The sequence below is a fragment of the Aspergillus eucalypticola genome (genome assembly GCF_003184535.1).
Source record: "Aspergillus eucalypticola CBS 122712 chromosome Unknown BO83scaffold_9, whole genome shotgun sequence".
NCBI classification, from domain to species: domain Eukaryota; kingdom Fungi; phylum Ascomycota; class Eurotiomycetes; order Eurotiales; family Aspergillaceae; genus Aspergillus; species Aspergillus eucalypticola.
This window is the reverse complement of record NW_020290283.1, coordinates 67,137-80,505: the sequence shown is the minus strand read 5'-3', so window position 1 is coordinate 80,505 and position 13,369 is coordinate 67,137. Positions and strand designations below refer to the sequence as shown.

The 13,369-nt window shown below is 51.4% G+C and overlaps 4 protein-coding genes across 4 annotated transcripts; 2 read left to right on the top strand and 2 right to left on the bottom strand.

The window, feature by feature from the left end:
- Positions 1-61: 61 nt before the first annotated feature.
- On the bottom strand, positions 62-3,268 carry BO83DRAFT_377426 (DNA ligase (ATP) CDC9). The gene is made up of 4 exons (XM_025530988.1): positions 2,896-3,268; positions 994-2,818; positions 714-944; positions 62-663 (listed from the first exon to the last, which is right to left on the bottom strand). Exons 1-4 carry the CDS (start codon positions 2,961-2,963, stop codon positions 118-120), a joined length of 2,670 nt encoding a protein of 889 aa, XP_025389110.1. The 5' UTR covers positions 2,964-3,268; the 3' UTR covers positions 62-117.
- A 455-nt stretch (positions 3,269-3,723) lies between these two features.
- BO83DRAFT_436424 (uncharacterized protein) lies at positions 3,724-7,407 on the top strand (the record flags this gene model as incomplete). The annotated part of the gene is made up of 2 exons (XM_025535953.1): positions 3,724-3,792; positions 3,841-7,407. The coding sequence occupies exons 1-2, from the start codon at positions 3,760-3,762 to the stop codon at positions 7,405-7,407; spliced, it is 3,600 nt and encodes a 1,199-aa protein (XP_025389109.1). The 5' UTR covers positions 3,724-3,759.
- A 245-nt stretch (positions 7,408-7,652) lies between these two features.
- On the bottom strand, positions 7,653-9,355 carry BO83DRAFT_243519 (translation initiation factor eIF5). Its single transcript, XM_025526987.1, has one exon. It carries the CDS (start codon positions 9,154-9,156, stop codon positions 7,882-7,884), a length of 1,275 nt encoding a protein of 424 aa, XP_025389108.1. The 5' UTR covers positions 9,157-9,355; the 3' UTR covers positions 7,653-7,881.
- A 1,993-nt stretch (positions 9,356-11,348) lies between these two features.
- On the top strand, positions 11,349-13,207 carry BO83DRAFT_397765 (bifunctional hydroxyethylthiazole kinase/thiamine-phosphate diphosphorylase; the record flags this gene model as incomplete). Its single annotated transcript, XM_025533204.1, has 7 exons — positions 11,349-11,448; positions 11,500-11,676; positions 11,726-11,861; positions 11,911-12,324; positions 12,380-12,756; positions 12,803-12,903; positions 12,953-13,207. The coding sequence occupies 7 exons, from the start codon at positions 11,349-11,351 to the stop codon at positions 13,205-13,207; spliced, it is 1,560 nt and encodes a 519-aa protein (XP_025389107.1).
- Between the last annotated feature and the right edge of the window lie 162 nt (positions 13,208-13,369).

Below are 13,369 nucleotides of genomic sequence, written 5' to 3'. Positions count from 1 at the left end.
AAGTCTAACAATGCAAAAGCAATAGCAGAAACACTTTATTGTGGGTATCCAGAACCCAACGGCATTACATGTACATATACCTCCCAAGTCATGAAAGACATGCAGGAACCCCGCGCTTCAGTACTCAAAATCATCATCCACTCCTCCCTTGCCAGCATTCTCCTTCTGGACCGCCTCTTGCTTGCGGTACATCTCCGCCACGGCCCGCGTGGTCGTTGCCTGCTCGGGCTTCTTATCGTCTCGGGACTTGATAAATCGGGGGAAGCGAAGAGACACACCCTTTCCTCCCCCGGTCGTCCCCATGAACTCATCCGCCGCCGCCTTGTAACGGGGACTGAGCGTCAAATCTGCAGTTTTGACCTCCCACACTAATCGCGGTTCGAACCATACATCGGGCTGGTCTTTGGGCACGTTGGAATGGGAGTAGAAGGGCTTGGGCCGATCAATCGTCAGAGGGGAGAGTGCATTGTAGAACTCTTCCAGGATCGCTTCCGAGAATCCCGTGCCGATGTTGCAGATCGTCTCATATTTTTGCGTACTCGAGTTGTATGCAGCCAAGAGGAATGCACCGTAGACTGATGTGCGCTTGCCTCGGCCATGATAGGCACCAAGTACAACAAGATCGAGGGAGTCACCAACTCCACTGAGATAATCCTTCTTGACCTATTCCTTTGTTAGCAGACAGACCGTCGATCCTATTAAATGAGGCTTACCTTGAGCCAATTCCGACTCCGCTTGCTAGGCTCATAGCCACTTTCCTCCGTATCCAACATTTTTACCATCAGACCCTCACATGATGCCTTGACACTATCATCAAGCAGTGTCTGGATCTCATCCAGTACATTGGTGTTTCCATACTGAGCGAACTGGAATTCTCCTTCCATCACCTGGAAAGATTCATGTAACAGCTCACGGCGTTCTCGTAGCGATTTTTTGACCGTAGGCTATTTGACAGTTAGCGGAGTTGACGACGCAACTGCAAGTAGAACTTACCTCGCCATTCAGGAACAGAAGGTCGAAGGCGAATACGCACACCTTGACCTTGACATCTTCCGCTTTGACATCTTTCCTCTTGCGAGTCATGAGCTGTTGGAAAGGCAGAACCTTCTTGTTCTCCGTATCCCAAGCAACAGTCTCGCAGTCTAGTACAAAACTCTGGACACCCTCTTTAATCCAGCCATCAAGCTTGGCTAGAACGTCAGGGTACTTCTTCGATAGGTCCTCAGAATTACGTGAAAAGATCGCACTGAGGCCCTTGGCATCCTTCTTCAAGGTGGCTGTCGCACCCGGATATTGGTGGATCGAGTCAGGAGCGACGTAGTGGATTTGGGCTCGTTCCCCGTCATACTTGTACTCGCAGGTGAACTCCTTTCCCTCGAACCGGTCAAGAACTTCTGTGATGGACTTGGTGGGTTTGGCAAGCATGGGCTTGAGGGGAATTCCCGGTTGCAGCTTGCAAACCTTGGGCAGGTTGGAGAGGCCATGTTCGAGGATGGCTGGTATAATCACTTCATACGCCGGCAGTTCGCTGTAGACAGTCTTCAAAATCGCCTCACCTTCTGCCAACTTCTCGGCAGAGGGAGTCTTCTGGCCCTCCATAGCGGCCTCGTGTGCGACGACAGCTTGGGCAAGGGCAACAAGCACAGTCTTCTCCGCCAGTCCAAGTCTAAGCTTTCCCTCTAAGAATCGAACAATGTACTTCGCTTCGCTAGGTCCACCTTTGTCCTTGGTGATATCAATGCCTTTGCTTCCTTTGCCTGCGGTTGCTGCGTCGGCTGCTGAAAGCAGCTTCTTGATACCGGAAATCTTCTTATCCTGAGAACCATGGCCCTGAACCTTCGCAATACCAAGAAGACCTTCGTGCACTCCACGAACTGTCAATGGCTTCGGCTTGAACATGGTTGGCTGGTTGGACCGACTTTTGGCAGCTACCAAGCCAAGATCTCCGATTTCATGTTGGTCTGTTTTGATCACTGCCAGACTACGTCCGGTACTCTCACCAATAGCCTTCATAATCAAGGACTCGCCGATGCCGAGTTCAATGCCAGCATAATCTGCAGCCAGCTTGTTGATCATAAGTTGAACCGTAGGGAGAAGATCTTGGGGCGTTAGTCGCAATACTTGGCGAAGGAACAGCGAGCAATGAGCCAGGATCACTAATCGTTTCGTCGTCATCTCGATCAAGGAAAAGGTGGTACAGAGCGCGGCATATGGAACTGGGTCGCCAGCTTTCCAATCGGGATAAGGCTCATTTCCAGCGGCCTTCAACGTAGCCTGAGCCTTCTCAATCTTTTTCTTCTTCACCTCGGGCTTCTCTTCGTCCTCACTCGCAGACTGTGCCTCCTCTTCCGCTACTTCATCATCCGAGACGCTCAATTCTTTCTGCGGTGTCTTCTCGCCTGATGCCTTCTCGACGACAGCTGGTGGCGAGGGCTCTTTCGACTGCGACCGCTTCTTAGGGCTTTTAGGCGATGGGGACTTTCGTTTGGGGGCGGAGGTAGCTTCGTCCCCTCGGGATGTCTTGCGGCGGCGCTTATTGACAGGCTGGATACCACTATCTTCATCCTCGCTGCTGTTTTCTCTCTTCAGCTTGTTTTGATCGACAGGCTCCTCTGGCTTCGACTCCGTGGCCGGGTCTACTCTGTCGGCGCCACCATTCGCGTCCCCATTAGTTCCACGTCCATTGACAGGCTCCTGATCTTGCGCTGTTTCCGATTCACTATCCTTTACAGCGGCTTTGCTCTTCTTGTTCGAAAACGACAGCGTGGTCTGCTTCTTGGGAGCTTCTTTAGGGTCTGAATTCGAGCCGAAAAATCGCCTGTTGTTCAAACCAATATTAGCAATCCATACATTAAAACTTAGAGATGCATCCGAGGTCCATTCACACAGACGCACCCTATAGTCAACTGGGAATCCCGAACATACCCCAGGGTAGCTTGCTTCCTGCCTTTTGAATCTGCCATTATGAACGACGATCGCGTTGCGCTTGAACCAATGCCACTATAGGTCCTTCTCAGCTGCTGATATACTTCAAATTGCCTTGTTTGCGACGGAAGTAATGGCGAGCCTATCCGTGACAAGGTCAAGTCGCGAGTGTAGAAAGGCGACTCAAATTGCGAAGGCGCCGGAGCAGGTCTCCTGCAAGGGTATCGTAACAGTGGCGCAAGAAACGCTGAAGGGCGATTAGCGGGCATAGACGTTATCTCAAACGTCCCTCATCCTAAACTGGCAATGTAGCGATTTATATGCACGAGAGTCGAGATCCGAAAATCAGGCACCCAAGTCGACATCTACTGCTGCCTTCACGGAGCCTTCCATTGCTTAAACGGGAACGCGACGTGACGGGACGCGAGATCCATTAAGGTCACGTGATCAAAAGTAGCAGGGAAAAACCAACGCCACTTGCAGCTAAATTCAAAGGCAGAACGAGGATGTCAGACTGTCAAGATCTAAGCACCTATAGGGGTTAGAAACTTTCTGTATATTCGAGGCCAATGTGATCTGTAGAAAGCGCAGCGAAGAGCTACAGTCAAACATTGCAAACATTCATAGCACACCGCCTTGGTTCGTTGGCAGAATGTGGGGGCGAAGGCGGCGAGAGACTATCGATAATGGCCTGGTCTGTAAGGCAGCATCGGCCATCTTCGGATTTCCAGCATTTGGCCCGAAGTCGTGCATCTTCCATATCTGGGTTGCATATCAGATGGCTGTTAAGCGATTGAATGCACGTCTAGTTTGATAGCATCTCTTATCATACCAATGGAGGTCTCTAGACAGGAAGCTTTCAGCAAGGTATGTAGTGTACTTTATGGCATCAAGTTGCTTGCTAATAAATAGAAGCTTAAACCACCATGTGTTGAGCTCAGCTCGGTGGGCCTGCGATTCCGTGGGCGACAAGCAACTCCAAACGATGTCTTTCGAGCCCTCCAACCGGTGTACAACGTACTGGACGACCTTGCTCGTAAAGACGCTTTAGATGAGAAGTTAGCAGAATATGCATTCTTCCCGCTATGTCACATCTTCAATGAAACCCAAAGGTCTCCTGTCAACTGCTTGGAACTCTCCGTCAAGTGCCTGCGCATCCTTGTTGAGAAAGGATGGGGAAGGCGCTTGTCGCCACAGATGGGCAAGCAGCTCATCATCTTGTTAACCTTGATCGTGGGTGGCACGCCGAATAAATCAGGTGAAACCGATTCAACACAGACTCGGTCTCCAGAGCTCGCCATTGCGGGGTTCAACTGTCTTCTCACTATCTTCAATGTTCTAGATGGACCTGTTTCTAAGCAGACTATTTACCATGAAGTCGGCACTGCAACTATTGTTGACCAGATGGTCTATCTTATGCTCGAGGGTGCCGCAGATGAGGGGTCAGACGAACTCTGCATTTCAGCAGCCAAAGCGATTCAAGCACTCTTTCAGCGTATCACAGATCGAGTGGTGCTCGCAAGTATTATGCCACGGACGGTCTCAACTTTGACAAAGATCCTAAAACCGTCTACTCAGGTCCGGCGATCATATAAGCTTCTGTCGGTCTGCTTACAAATTTTTAACTACCTCCTAAGGACGGTACTGAACGATCAAGTTTCCAAAAGTTTAGAGAAGTCAGCCCCTTCCCAAAACTCAGATGATCAGCTGGTTCTTGATGCCTCTTGGCTCAAAGCTACTGCTACACAAATCAAACTTGCTCTTGCAAATGTTACCCAAGTAAGGCGGCATGACCGGCCTGAGGTGCAGACAGCACTGTTGGAACTCTGCTTGATGATAGTAGAAGACTGCCAGGAAACATTACAGGAGACACTACCCATCATTATTGAGACTGTTGTTGTATTGTCGAACGTGGATGAAAATCAGGTGCCGAATGAGGCATTCGTTGCACTTAGACATCATGCCACCACTTATCCAGCCGTGATTGACTCTTTGAAGAACTCTCTTCACACGTGGGTCACTGCCTTTCCGAGGACTATGCAGAGCAACGACGAAACGGCGAAGCAGTGGGCTGTTAAGCAGATATCAACTGCCTTTCAAGTTTTGTCGCAGGTACAATCCGGATCTGATCTCCTTGCAGCTAGCCTAGCGTCAGGCATTTGCGACAGTGTGGCCGCATCTCTGAACAGTTCGACAAATGCTCTCCAGCCTCTCAGCTCTGATGTTGCAAACAGCCAGACTCTGGAAGTACTCAGTCATGGGGTTAAATCAGTCTCGTTTCCTCCGGTCATTCTCGAGCACAGAAGCCAGCAACAAACGCTAAATGATTTGCAATCCATGATAATCAGACTCAACGCATCTGAGTCTGGCAGCGAGATCACACGACTGATTGTCAACCGAGTTCACCAGGAGAGGGGAAATGGTCTTATTGCACCTCTCTGGCTGGGGCTCACGTTCTTAAAGAGCAACACGCAACTCACAACTATATTTGATGATTTCATCTCCACGGATGAGCTGGAACCTTCAGGTCAACGTTTGTCACGATCTGGCATGATTGAAGAATTATACTATGTCTCATTACCCATACTCAACGAACGATTAGTTGACGAGTCTAGGGACTGGCGGGTACAGGCACTTGCGCTAGAAGCCGTTGCCCTTCAGGCCCAGCAGCTCGGGGAGGCCTTTCGCCCAGAGTTGATGGACGCATTATATCCCGTTCTTCAATTACTAGCATCCAGCAACTCGAGTCTCCAAAGGCATGCTATGACGTGCCTCAACATTCTTACAACGGCCTGCAATTATGCAGATGCCAGCACAATGATTGTCGAAAACGTTGACTATCTCGTGAACTCCGTGGCCCTAAAGCTCAACACTTTTGACGTCTCACCTTACCCGCCCCAGGTCCTCCTAATGATGGTCAAGCTGTCCGGCGTACGACTCATTCCCTACCTCGATGACCTAGTGGACTCAATCTTCAGCATACTCGACATGTACCATGGCTATCCCAAACTCGTCGAGATGATGTTCCGGACTCTCGCCGCCATCGTCGAAGAAGGCACTAAAAGCCCCTCCTTCCTCGCAATCGACGACGGCAAAGCCAGCAATATTGACCACCACAAAAAGCCATACGAAAGACTACAGATCTCCACCCTCGTCCAGGACCTCAGCAATCGCAAAGCGAAGCGTGCAAAACTAACCGAAGACCTCGGAGACGTCGACGAAATCATCCCACACCCCAAAAGGCCCTGGACAAAGGACCCCGAGAACCCCAAGCAGCAAGCACCCGACTTCAACACCACCATCGACGACCTCCTCAAAGAAGAAGACGACCCAGACGAACCTCTCCCCCCACCCCGCGAAGCCGAAGACAGCGAGAAACCCCTAAGCAAACCACACAACCTCCTGCTCCACATCATCCAATCCATCCCATCCCACCTCTCCTCCCCATCCCCCTACCTCCGCCGCTCCCTCCTCACCATCCTCATCGACGTCTTCCCCACCCTCGCCGCGCACGAAAACAGCTTCCTCCCACTAATCAACGACCTCTGGCCCGCCGTATCCGCCCGAATCAGCTTCCCATCCTCCCTGACCACCTCACCAACAACCACAGGCACAGGTCCCAAATCCACCGACCTCATCACCACCACCCTCAAACAATCCCCCACCGAATTCTCCTTCCAAGAAGAAACCTTCGTGACCACCACAGCCTGCAAAGCCATCGAAACCATGTGTAAATCCGCCGGCGACTTCATGGCCTCGCGCATCGAAACCGAATTTCCCCGCTGGGAGCGGCTCTACACGCGCGTATGGGACAAAGTCCGTCAAGACGCTGAAAAGGCCATGGAAAGACGTGCCCAACAACAACAATCCCTATCCCAATCCCAACAAGACACAACCACCACCACCCTATCAACATCCACATCAACATCACCATTCACCCCCTCCCTCTCCCTAACTACAACCGGCACCCACGGCACCCGCACATTCACCCCCCACCACGCCCTCTGGCGCGCACTAGTCCCACTATTCATCACTCTCCTCACGCACGTCCGCCTACCATTATCCATCGGGGACAGGATCTGCGAGTTCCTAGCGGCGTGGATAGTGCGGTATGCTGGACCGGAGTATTACTCCTCCCGGACGCGGAGCAATAAACCTACTACTACTACTACTACTACTACTACCCAGCCAGCAGAAAGTGCAACCGCATCATCTCTAAGCGTGGAAATCGACTCAGTTGAGAATGTCATCCAGGCTATGGAGACGTGGAATGCCGATCTAACCTGGTTTATATTCCAGGAGGAGAGGGCGGCGGTGAGGAGGGTGGTGGAGAAGAGTACGAGGACCACTACTACTGTGGCGACAAGGGGTCAGGCTCGAGCGCCTTTGATTTGTGAGGTGGTTGAGGAGGAGGAAGAGGTGACGTTGAAGGGATGGGCTATGCCGGGGACGGGGTTGAGGTTTGCGGAGGTGGCGTTTTAGGTATATCATACATAGTGAAAATGTTGATGTGTTTGGGGTTGTGTTGGATAGTGTAGGTAGAAAATAGAACTACTTGCGTATTATGTGATGTCTGGTTTGGTGGTACATGTACATGTACATGTAGCGAGTGGTGGCTCCTGTTCTTCGAGGTATTCAGTCGAAGCGGCGGAGATGGAGAAGTGGGAGGGGCTAGTGAGTCTAGTAACAGATATAAGTAAAAAGTTTACATGATCTACTGGGAACGATGACGATTAAGGCATAAATATGCAGGGCGATTGATTAGCAGCTACCTAAAACCAATGTTTTTTCGTTGAGCTTATTTCAAACTTCTGGAACAAACAATAGGCAGAGCGAAACTATCACATCCGAAAAGAGCGGAGATCAGTTGGAACGAAGCAATCACGCGACAAAATCAATAGGTCCCGAAAATTGTCCACTGAGCAGACAGACGGCACGGCAAGCCGAGCCACTGATCTACTCGCTGTCCTCATCGCTCTCTTCCTCACTCTCGGCGTTCTCGAGCCATTCGAGGAAGGGTTCGGCAGCCTTGCGGACCTTCTTGCTGGTCGAGATGTCGACGTACTTCTTGCTAGCCTTGGAACCCCAGGCCTTGAGGGTCTCCTCAGAGACGAGGTCGTGCTCGTAGTACTTGAGCAGGACAGCGGGAACCTGAGCGATCAGCTCAGGGTGATCCTTGCCAACGAAGCGCTCGGTTCCACCAAGGAAGGCCTTCTCGTGGCGCTCGGAGGTGATCATCTTCTTCAGCAGGGCGGCACGGGCAGGAACCTGCTTGGCGATCTTCTCATCGAAGATGGTCTGGGCCAGAACAGCAAGGGTCTTGTGCTTGTTCTCAATGCCATACTCCTTGGCCTTCATGTAGATATCGACGTCGCTAACAGCGGTAACACCGCCCTTCTCAGAAGCGGCGTTGAGAATCCAGCTGCCAAGCTCATCGTAGGCAGAGGGGCCGTCGGCACCCTCGTCATCACCATCCTCGAGGACCAAGGAGCGCTTGAGATCATCGGGGAGCTCCTTGGCACGAGCCTTGACGGCCTCCTCCGACACGTCAACGGCCCATTCATCATCATCGATCTCCTCGGCCTCGATGTCCTTGGCACCGGCCTTGATACGGCGAGTGAGTTCGTCGTCGCTGCCTGCTTCCAGGGCGACATCGTTCTCCTCATCACCGTTCTCGGAGTTGTTGCTATCTCCGGGGCTGCCATCCTTGTCGCCATTCGCGGTGTCATTCTTATCCTTGTTTCGATCACGACGGGCCTTCTTCGAGGCCTTGTCCTTCTTCCCTCCCTTGCCTTGCGCGCCGTTGCGGATGATGAAGGTGCTCAGTTTCAGACGGGAGTCGACCTCGGAGCGCTGTCCACAGGCCTTGCAGTCCAAAAAGATCTTTTCATCCTTGATGATGACATCCGTTTCCGGATTCTTGCATTTCTTGCACAGCACGAACTTGGAGATAAAGCCGTCCAGATAGTCCTGAAGCTTGGGGGCATCATGGGCACCGTTGATGATCCAGCGATCATCGGTGGGCTTGGCGTTGGCCTGAGCACCCAGCTCGAAGCCAAAGTACTTGATCACGTAAGACGGAGGGCGACTGAGCGACTGAGCGACCGAGTTCAAGTTGACGACAACGGTCTTGATACCGTTGCCCTTGCCCTCGATCTTGGACTGGAGGCGCTCCATCTTGTAACGGTAGAAGGGATCGGAGACATCCCGACGAATGTTGACAGTGGCCATGATGACGGTTGGTTGATTGGTAAAATCTTCAGGAGACTAAACGATATGGTTATATGAAGAAGAAGCGGGAGGGATTCTGGACCAGGAATATCTTGACAAAACAAGACATGCGTGGAATATTCCTAATTTTGGTGGAATGATGGCGGTTGTTGAGATCGAAATTTTTTTTAGTTGAGTCGAATGATGGACACAGCGAATACGACAGCCCTTAGCTTTCAGCCACAGGACTTCGAATGTATACTACAAGGTTTCGACGTGAAGCGAAACGATTGCAGCTTGAGCGGCAGGTGGTGATCGAGATCTCTGACGCAGGACGAATACATAGACAAGTTCTCGACCGACTCTGTTTTTCAGTGGCTTTCTCCGGCAGGAAGAGAGAGAAACCAACGGGTGGTTCTTCTGTTGAGAAGGAAAGCAAGACGATCCGGTCAGCTTCGTAATACTGATGGAGGCCTGACAGCAGGGGCCGGAGGTGGGAAGGGAAGGGAACTAACCAGAGTGGTTTGAGCGTGAACAAAACGTGTGGGAAACCAGCAGGCGAAAGTGATAGCCTGGCGGAAAGAGCTTTTAATACGCAAGAGCGTTGCAAAGCTGATGAGATAGTGATGAGAAAAACGTGAAAGGTGGATGAGTTGGAAAGTGGGTGGAAGAGGGAAAGAAGAGAAGAAGAAGAGAAGAAGAGAGAGAGAGAAAGGAAGGAAAGAAAGGGAAGTGAAAGCCCAAACAAAAAAAGGGAAAAGTCCGAGCCGATTTGCTAAGGCTCCCAACCAGTAAAATTCGGAAAAAACGGCGAGTGCAAAAAAGAAGGAAAAAATGCGCTCGTCTGAGTCAGCCGAGGCATCTCCAGGCGCCACTTTCATTAGGAAAAGTCTCATATTGTTCGACGTTAATAATACTATCTCCATATTAATTGTCTCGGTCTTTTCTTTTTTTTTTTTTTTTTCCATGTATTCTTGTCTTCGCTCGCTTCACTTGTAGTTCCCAAATATTGTTTACTCTAACTGGACCTTCTCCTTTTCTTGGGAGAGGGTTCAGTGTCACCCAAGTTGTTCACTTGAGAAGAACCAGGTCGCACATCATTTGGCTTTGTGTCTGCTAACGGCGTACAGACAGTGCTGTCCTTCTCCAATGGAGCCCATTGGTCATTTCAAGCCCAGTGCTTCGGGTCCGACTGTTAACTAGGTAGTAGCGTGCACGGCGACTCTTCAAGTTTGTTTAGACTTTAGAGTGTAGAGACTTGCCAGACTACCTTTGATAGTAGTATATCTGATGACTTCACCATGCTTATGCTTTCCGGTTAGACATACAATGGGATTGTCGTTGCCTGTCCGAATCCCAGCATGTACCCCTGCATTGGCCTGTCTGCTAATTAAAACCGGATACACAAAATACACAGGCTTAGGCAACTCTTGGGGTAACTTTCGGGTAGTCGGTGTTCTCTAGATATTTTGGTCTGCACTGTGCGACCGTGTGAGCCTGCACAATCCGATCATTGGTCCAGGGTGAGAAGCACGAGCAGACGCCGGCCATCGGCGGAGCACTGTCGCCATCCGAAGTGGAGCCAGGAGTTTCAGCACAACACCAACTCTGCTGCATCAGTAATTTTCATAGTAGCCATGGGGTGAAGTACTTAATGATGCAGCTAGCCACTAAGCATTCCTTAATGCATCTGTAGACGGTGCTAGCTCAAGGATACTTCTTAGTAAGTTCGTGATCAGACATTTTGATCGTGAAGTATACCATCAATTTCAATCCTGAGAATGGACAATCAGCAGCAAATTTAATGCGTTAGCACTAGTGACTAGCTTCAACGTCCTTTAGGCCATGCATTGATTATAGTAGAATCAGAGTATGGTATCATTGTGTGAGAAGACATGAAGGTAACAATTATCCTCACCCTCAAAGAGTACTATAAACAGAAGCGAGAGAAATGGGAGGAGATGATGTCGAAGGTTAGCCATGACTAACTTCGGCCGTGACCCCCACTCTTCCCAACACCATCAAGTCTCGCTTGCCTGTGACTCGTGGGCCTCCAATATACTGTTGTGACCATCGTGGGACTCAGACTACAGTAAATTGAATATAGCCGGTAAGTACTATTGTCTTGTCCACTAAATCCCACAAAGCTGGCAGTACTCAGCCTAGCGTGTGCGTCACATGAATCTCACCAGAGCCCAACCAGTTCCCACAAAATGACTCTGGATCTCTCGGTATATCTGGTCACCGACTCAACCCCGGCCATCCTAAAGGGTCGTGACCTGTGTACTGTCGTCGAGGAAGCCGTCAAAGGAGGTGAGTTGTTCATTGTCCTGGAGTTTTATTACCACTGACGATTGGTTGTAGGTGTGACGATTGTCCAATATAGAGACAAGAAAAGTGACACGGGCGTCCAAGTAGAGACCGCCAAGAAACTGCACCAAATCACCAAGAAGCACAATGTCCCTCTGCTCATCAATGACCGCGTGGACGTCGCTCTTGCTGCTGGTGTAGAGGGTGTCCACTTGGGCCAAGATGACATGGGTATGTCTGGACTTAATCTGTCTACTCGCCGTATTCTGACTGCTCGTAGCTATCGAGGCAGCCAAGAAGCTTCTCCCCGAGAATGCCATCATCGGCATCAGTGCCTCCTCTATCGAGGAGGCGCAGAAGGCTGTTGCTGCAGGTGCCGACTACCTCGGAATCGGCACCATGTTCGCTACTCCGACGTACGACCCCGACCAGCCTTGAAGAAGTGTGTATGACTAACGAGAGCAGGAAAACCAACACCAAGTCCATCATTGGCACAGCTGGAACCCAGGCCATTCTTGAGGCCATCTCAGAGACGGGCCGCAATGTTGGAACTGTCTCCATTGGTGGAATCAACGCTTCCAATGTCCAGCGCGTTCTCTACCAGTCCCGCGCTCCCCATAAGGCCCTGGATGGCGTTGCGATCGTCAGCGCCATCATGGCTGCAGATGACCCGAAGGCCGCGGCTGCTGAATTCGTGAAGCTCGTCTCAAGCCCTCCCCCTTTCGTCCGGAGCGAGGCCGTCACCCCTGCCCGTGAGACCTCCGCACTGCTCGAACAGGTGCCTCAGGTGGTCCAGGAAGTCGTCAAGGGCCACCCCCTGGTACACAACATGATCAACTATGTTGTGGCCAACTTTGTCGCCAACATCGCGCTATCCATGTATTTCTTCCCTGCAGCTCCCATGCAACCAATGACCTTTGCCAACGATATCTAGGGGCGCGTCGCCAATCATGTCACCGTACGGAGACGAGGCCGTCGATCTCTGCCAGTTCGACGGTGCCCTGGTCATCAACATGGGCACCCTCACGAGCGAGAGCATCCCCAACTACCTGAAAGCTCTGAAAGCATACAACGTGCGCGGCAACCCCGTAGTGTACGACCCCGTTGGCGCCGCAGCCACCAGCATCCGCCGCGGAGCCGTTACCCAGCTCATGGCCGGCGGGTACTTTGACCTCATCAAGGGCAACGAAGGCGAGATCCGTCAGGTGTATGGCAGCAGCGGCGTAACGCAGCGTGGTGTCGACAGCGGACCCAGCAACCTCGACAGCCACAAAAAGGCCCAACTGGCGCGTGATCTCGCCAGGAGAGAACGTACGTTTACTACACGAATTGACAAAACATAGCTAACCCCAGTAAGACAACATTGTCCTCCTCACCGGCGCCACCGACTATCTCAGCGACGGAGAGCGCGTCGTCGCGGTCTCCAATGGCCATGAGCTTCTCGGCCAAGTGACAGGCGTAAGTCTCCACCACCAAATACAGACAGCATGCTAAAAAAGACATCCAGACCGGCTGTGCCGTAGGCACCGTCTCGGGTGCCTTTTTGACCACTCATCCCAAGGACAAACTCCTCGCCGTGCTTTCAGGTATCCTGATGTACGAGATTGCCGCCGAGAACGCGGCATCCAAGGACAACGTGAAGGGACCGGGCAGCTTCGTGCCGGCATTCCTGGACGAGCTGTATGCCATCCGCCAAGCAGCTCTGAAAGGCGACCACAGCTGGTTCGCCGGACGGGCAAAGGTGGAAGAGATACAGCTGTAATTGGGATAATTTGGATCCAAAATTAGAACTGATTTTCATAGACTTGAATGATCAAAAACAGTTGTCATAACTTCTTAACTCAGATATCAATGTAATCCTGCCTGATAACCCAGGCACCAATTTCCCCGCACCTGACCTCCAATTCTCGTTGTCTTTCCCCGC

Excerpts from the sequence above, each read along its gene's own strand:
- BO83DRAFT_377426 (XM_025530988.1), bottom strand. The coding sequence starts at position 2,963 with ATGGCAGATTCAAAAGGCAGGAAGCAAGCTACCCTGGGGTATGTTCGG. Across the intron at positions 2,819-2,895 it reads GATTCCCAGTTGACTATAGG|GCGATTTTTCGGCTCGAATT; the intron begins GTGCGTCTGTGT and ends TTTGAACAACAG. Across the intron at positions 945-993 it reads TTCTGTTCCTGAATGGCGAG|CCTACGGTCAAAAAATCGCT; the intron begins GTAAGTTCTACT and ends ACTGTCAAATAG.
- BO83DRAFT_243519 (XM_025526987.1), bottom strand. The coding sequence starts at position 9,156 with ATGGCCACTGTCAACATTCGTCGGGATGTCTCCGATCCCTTCTACCGT.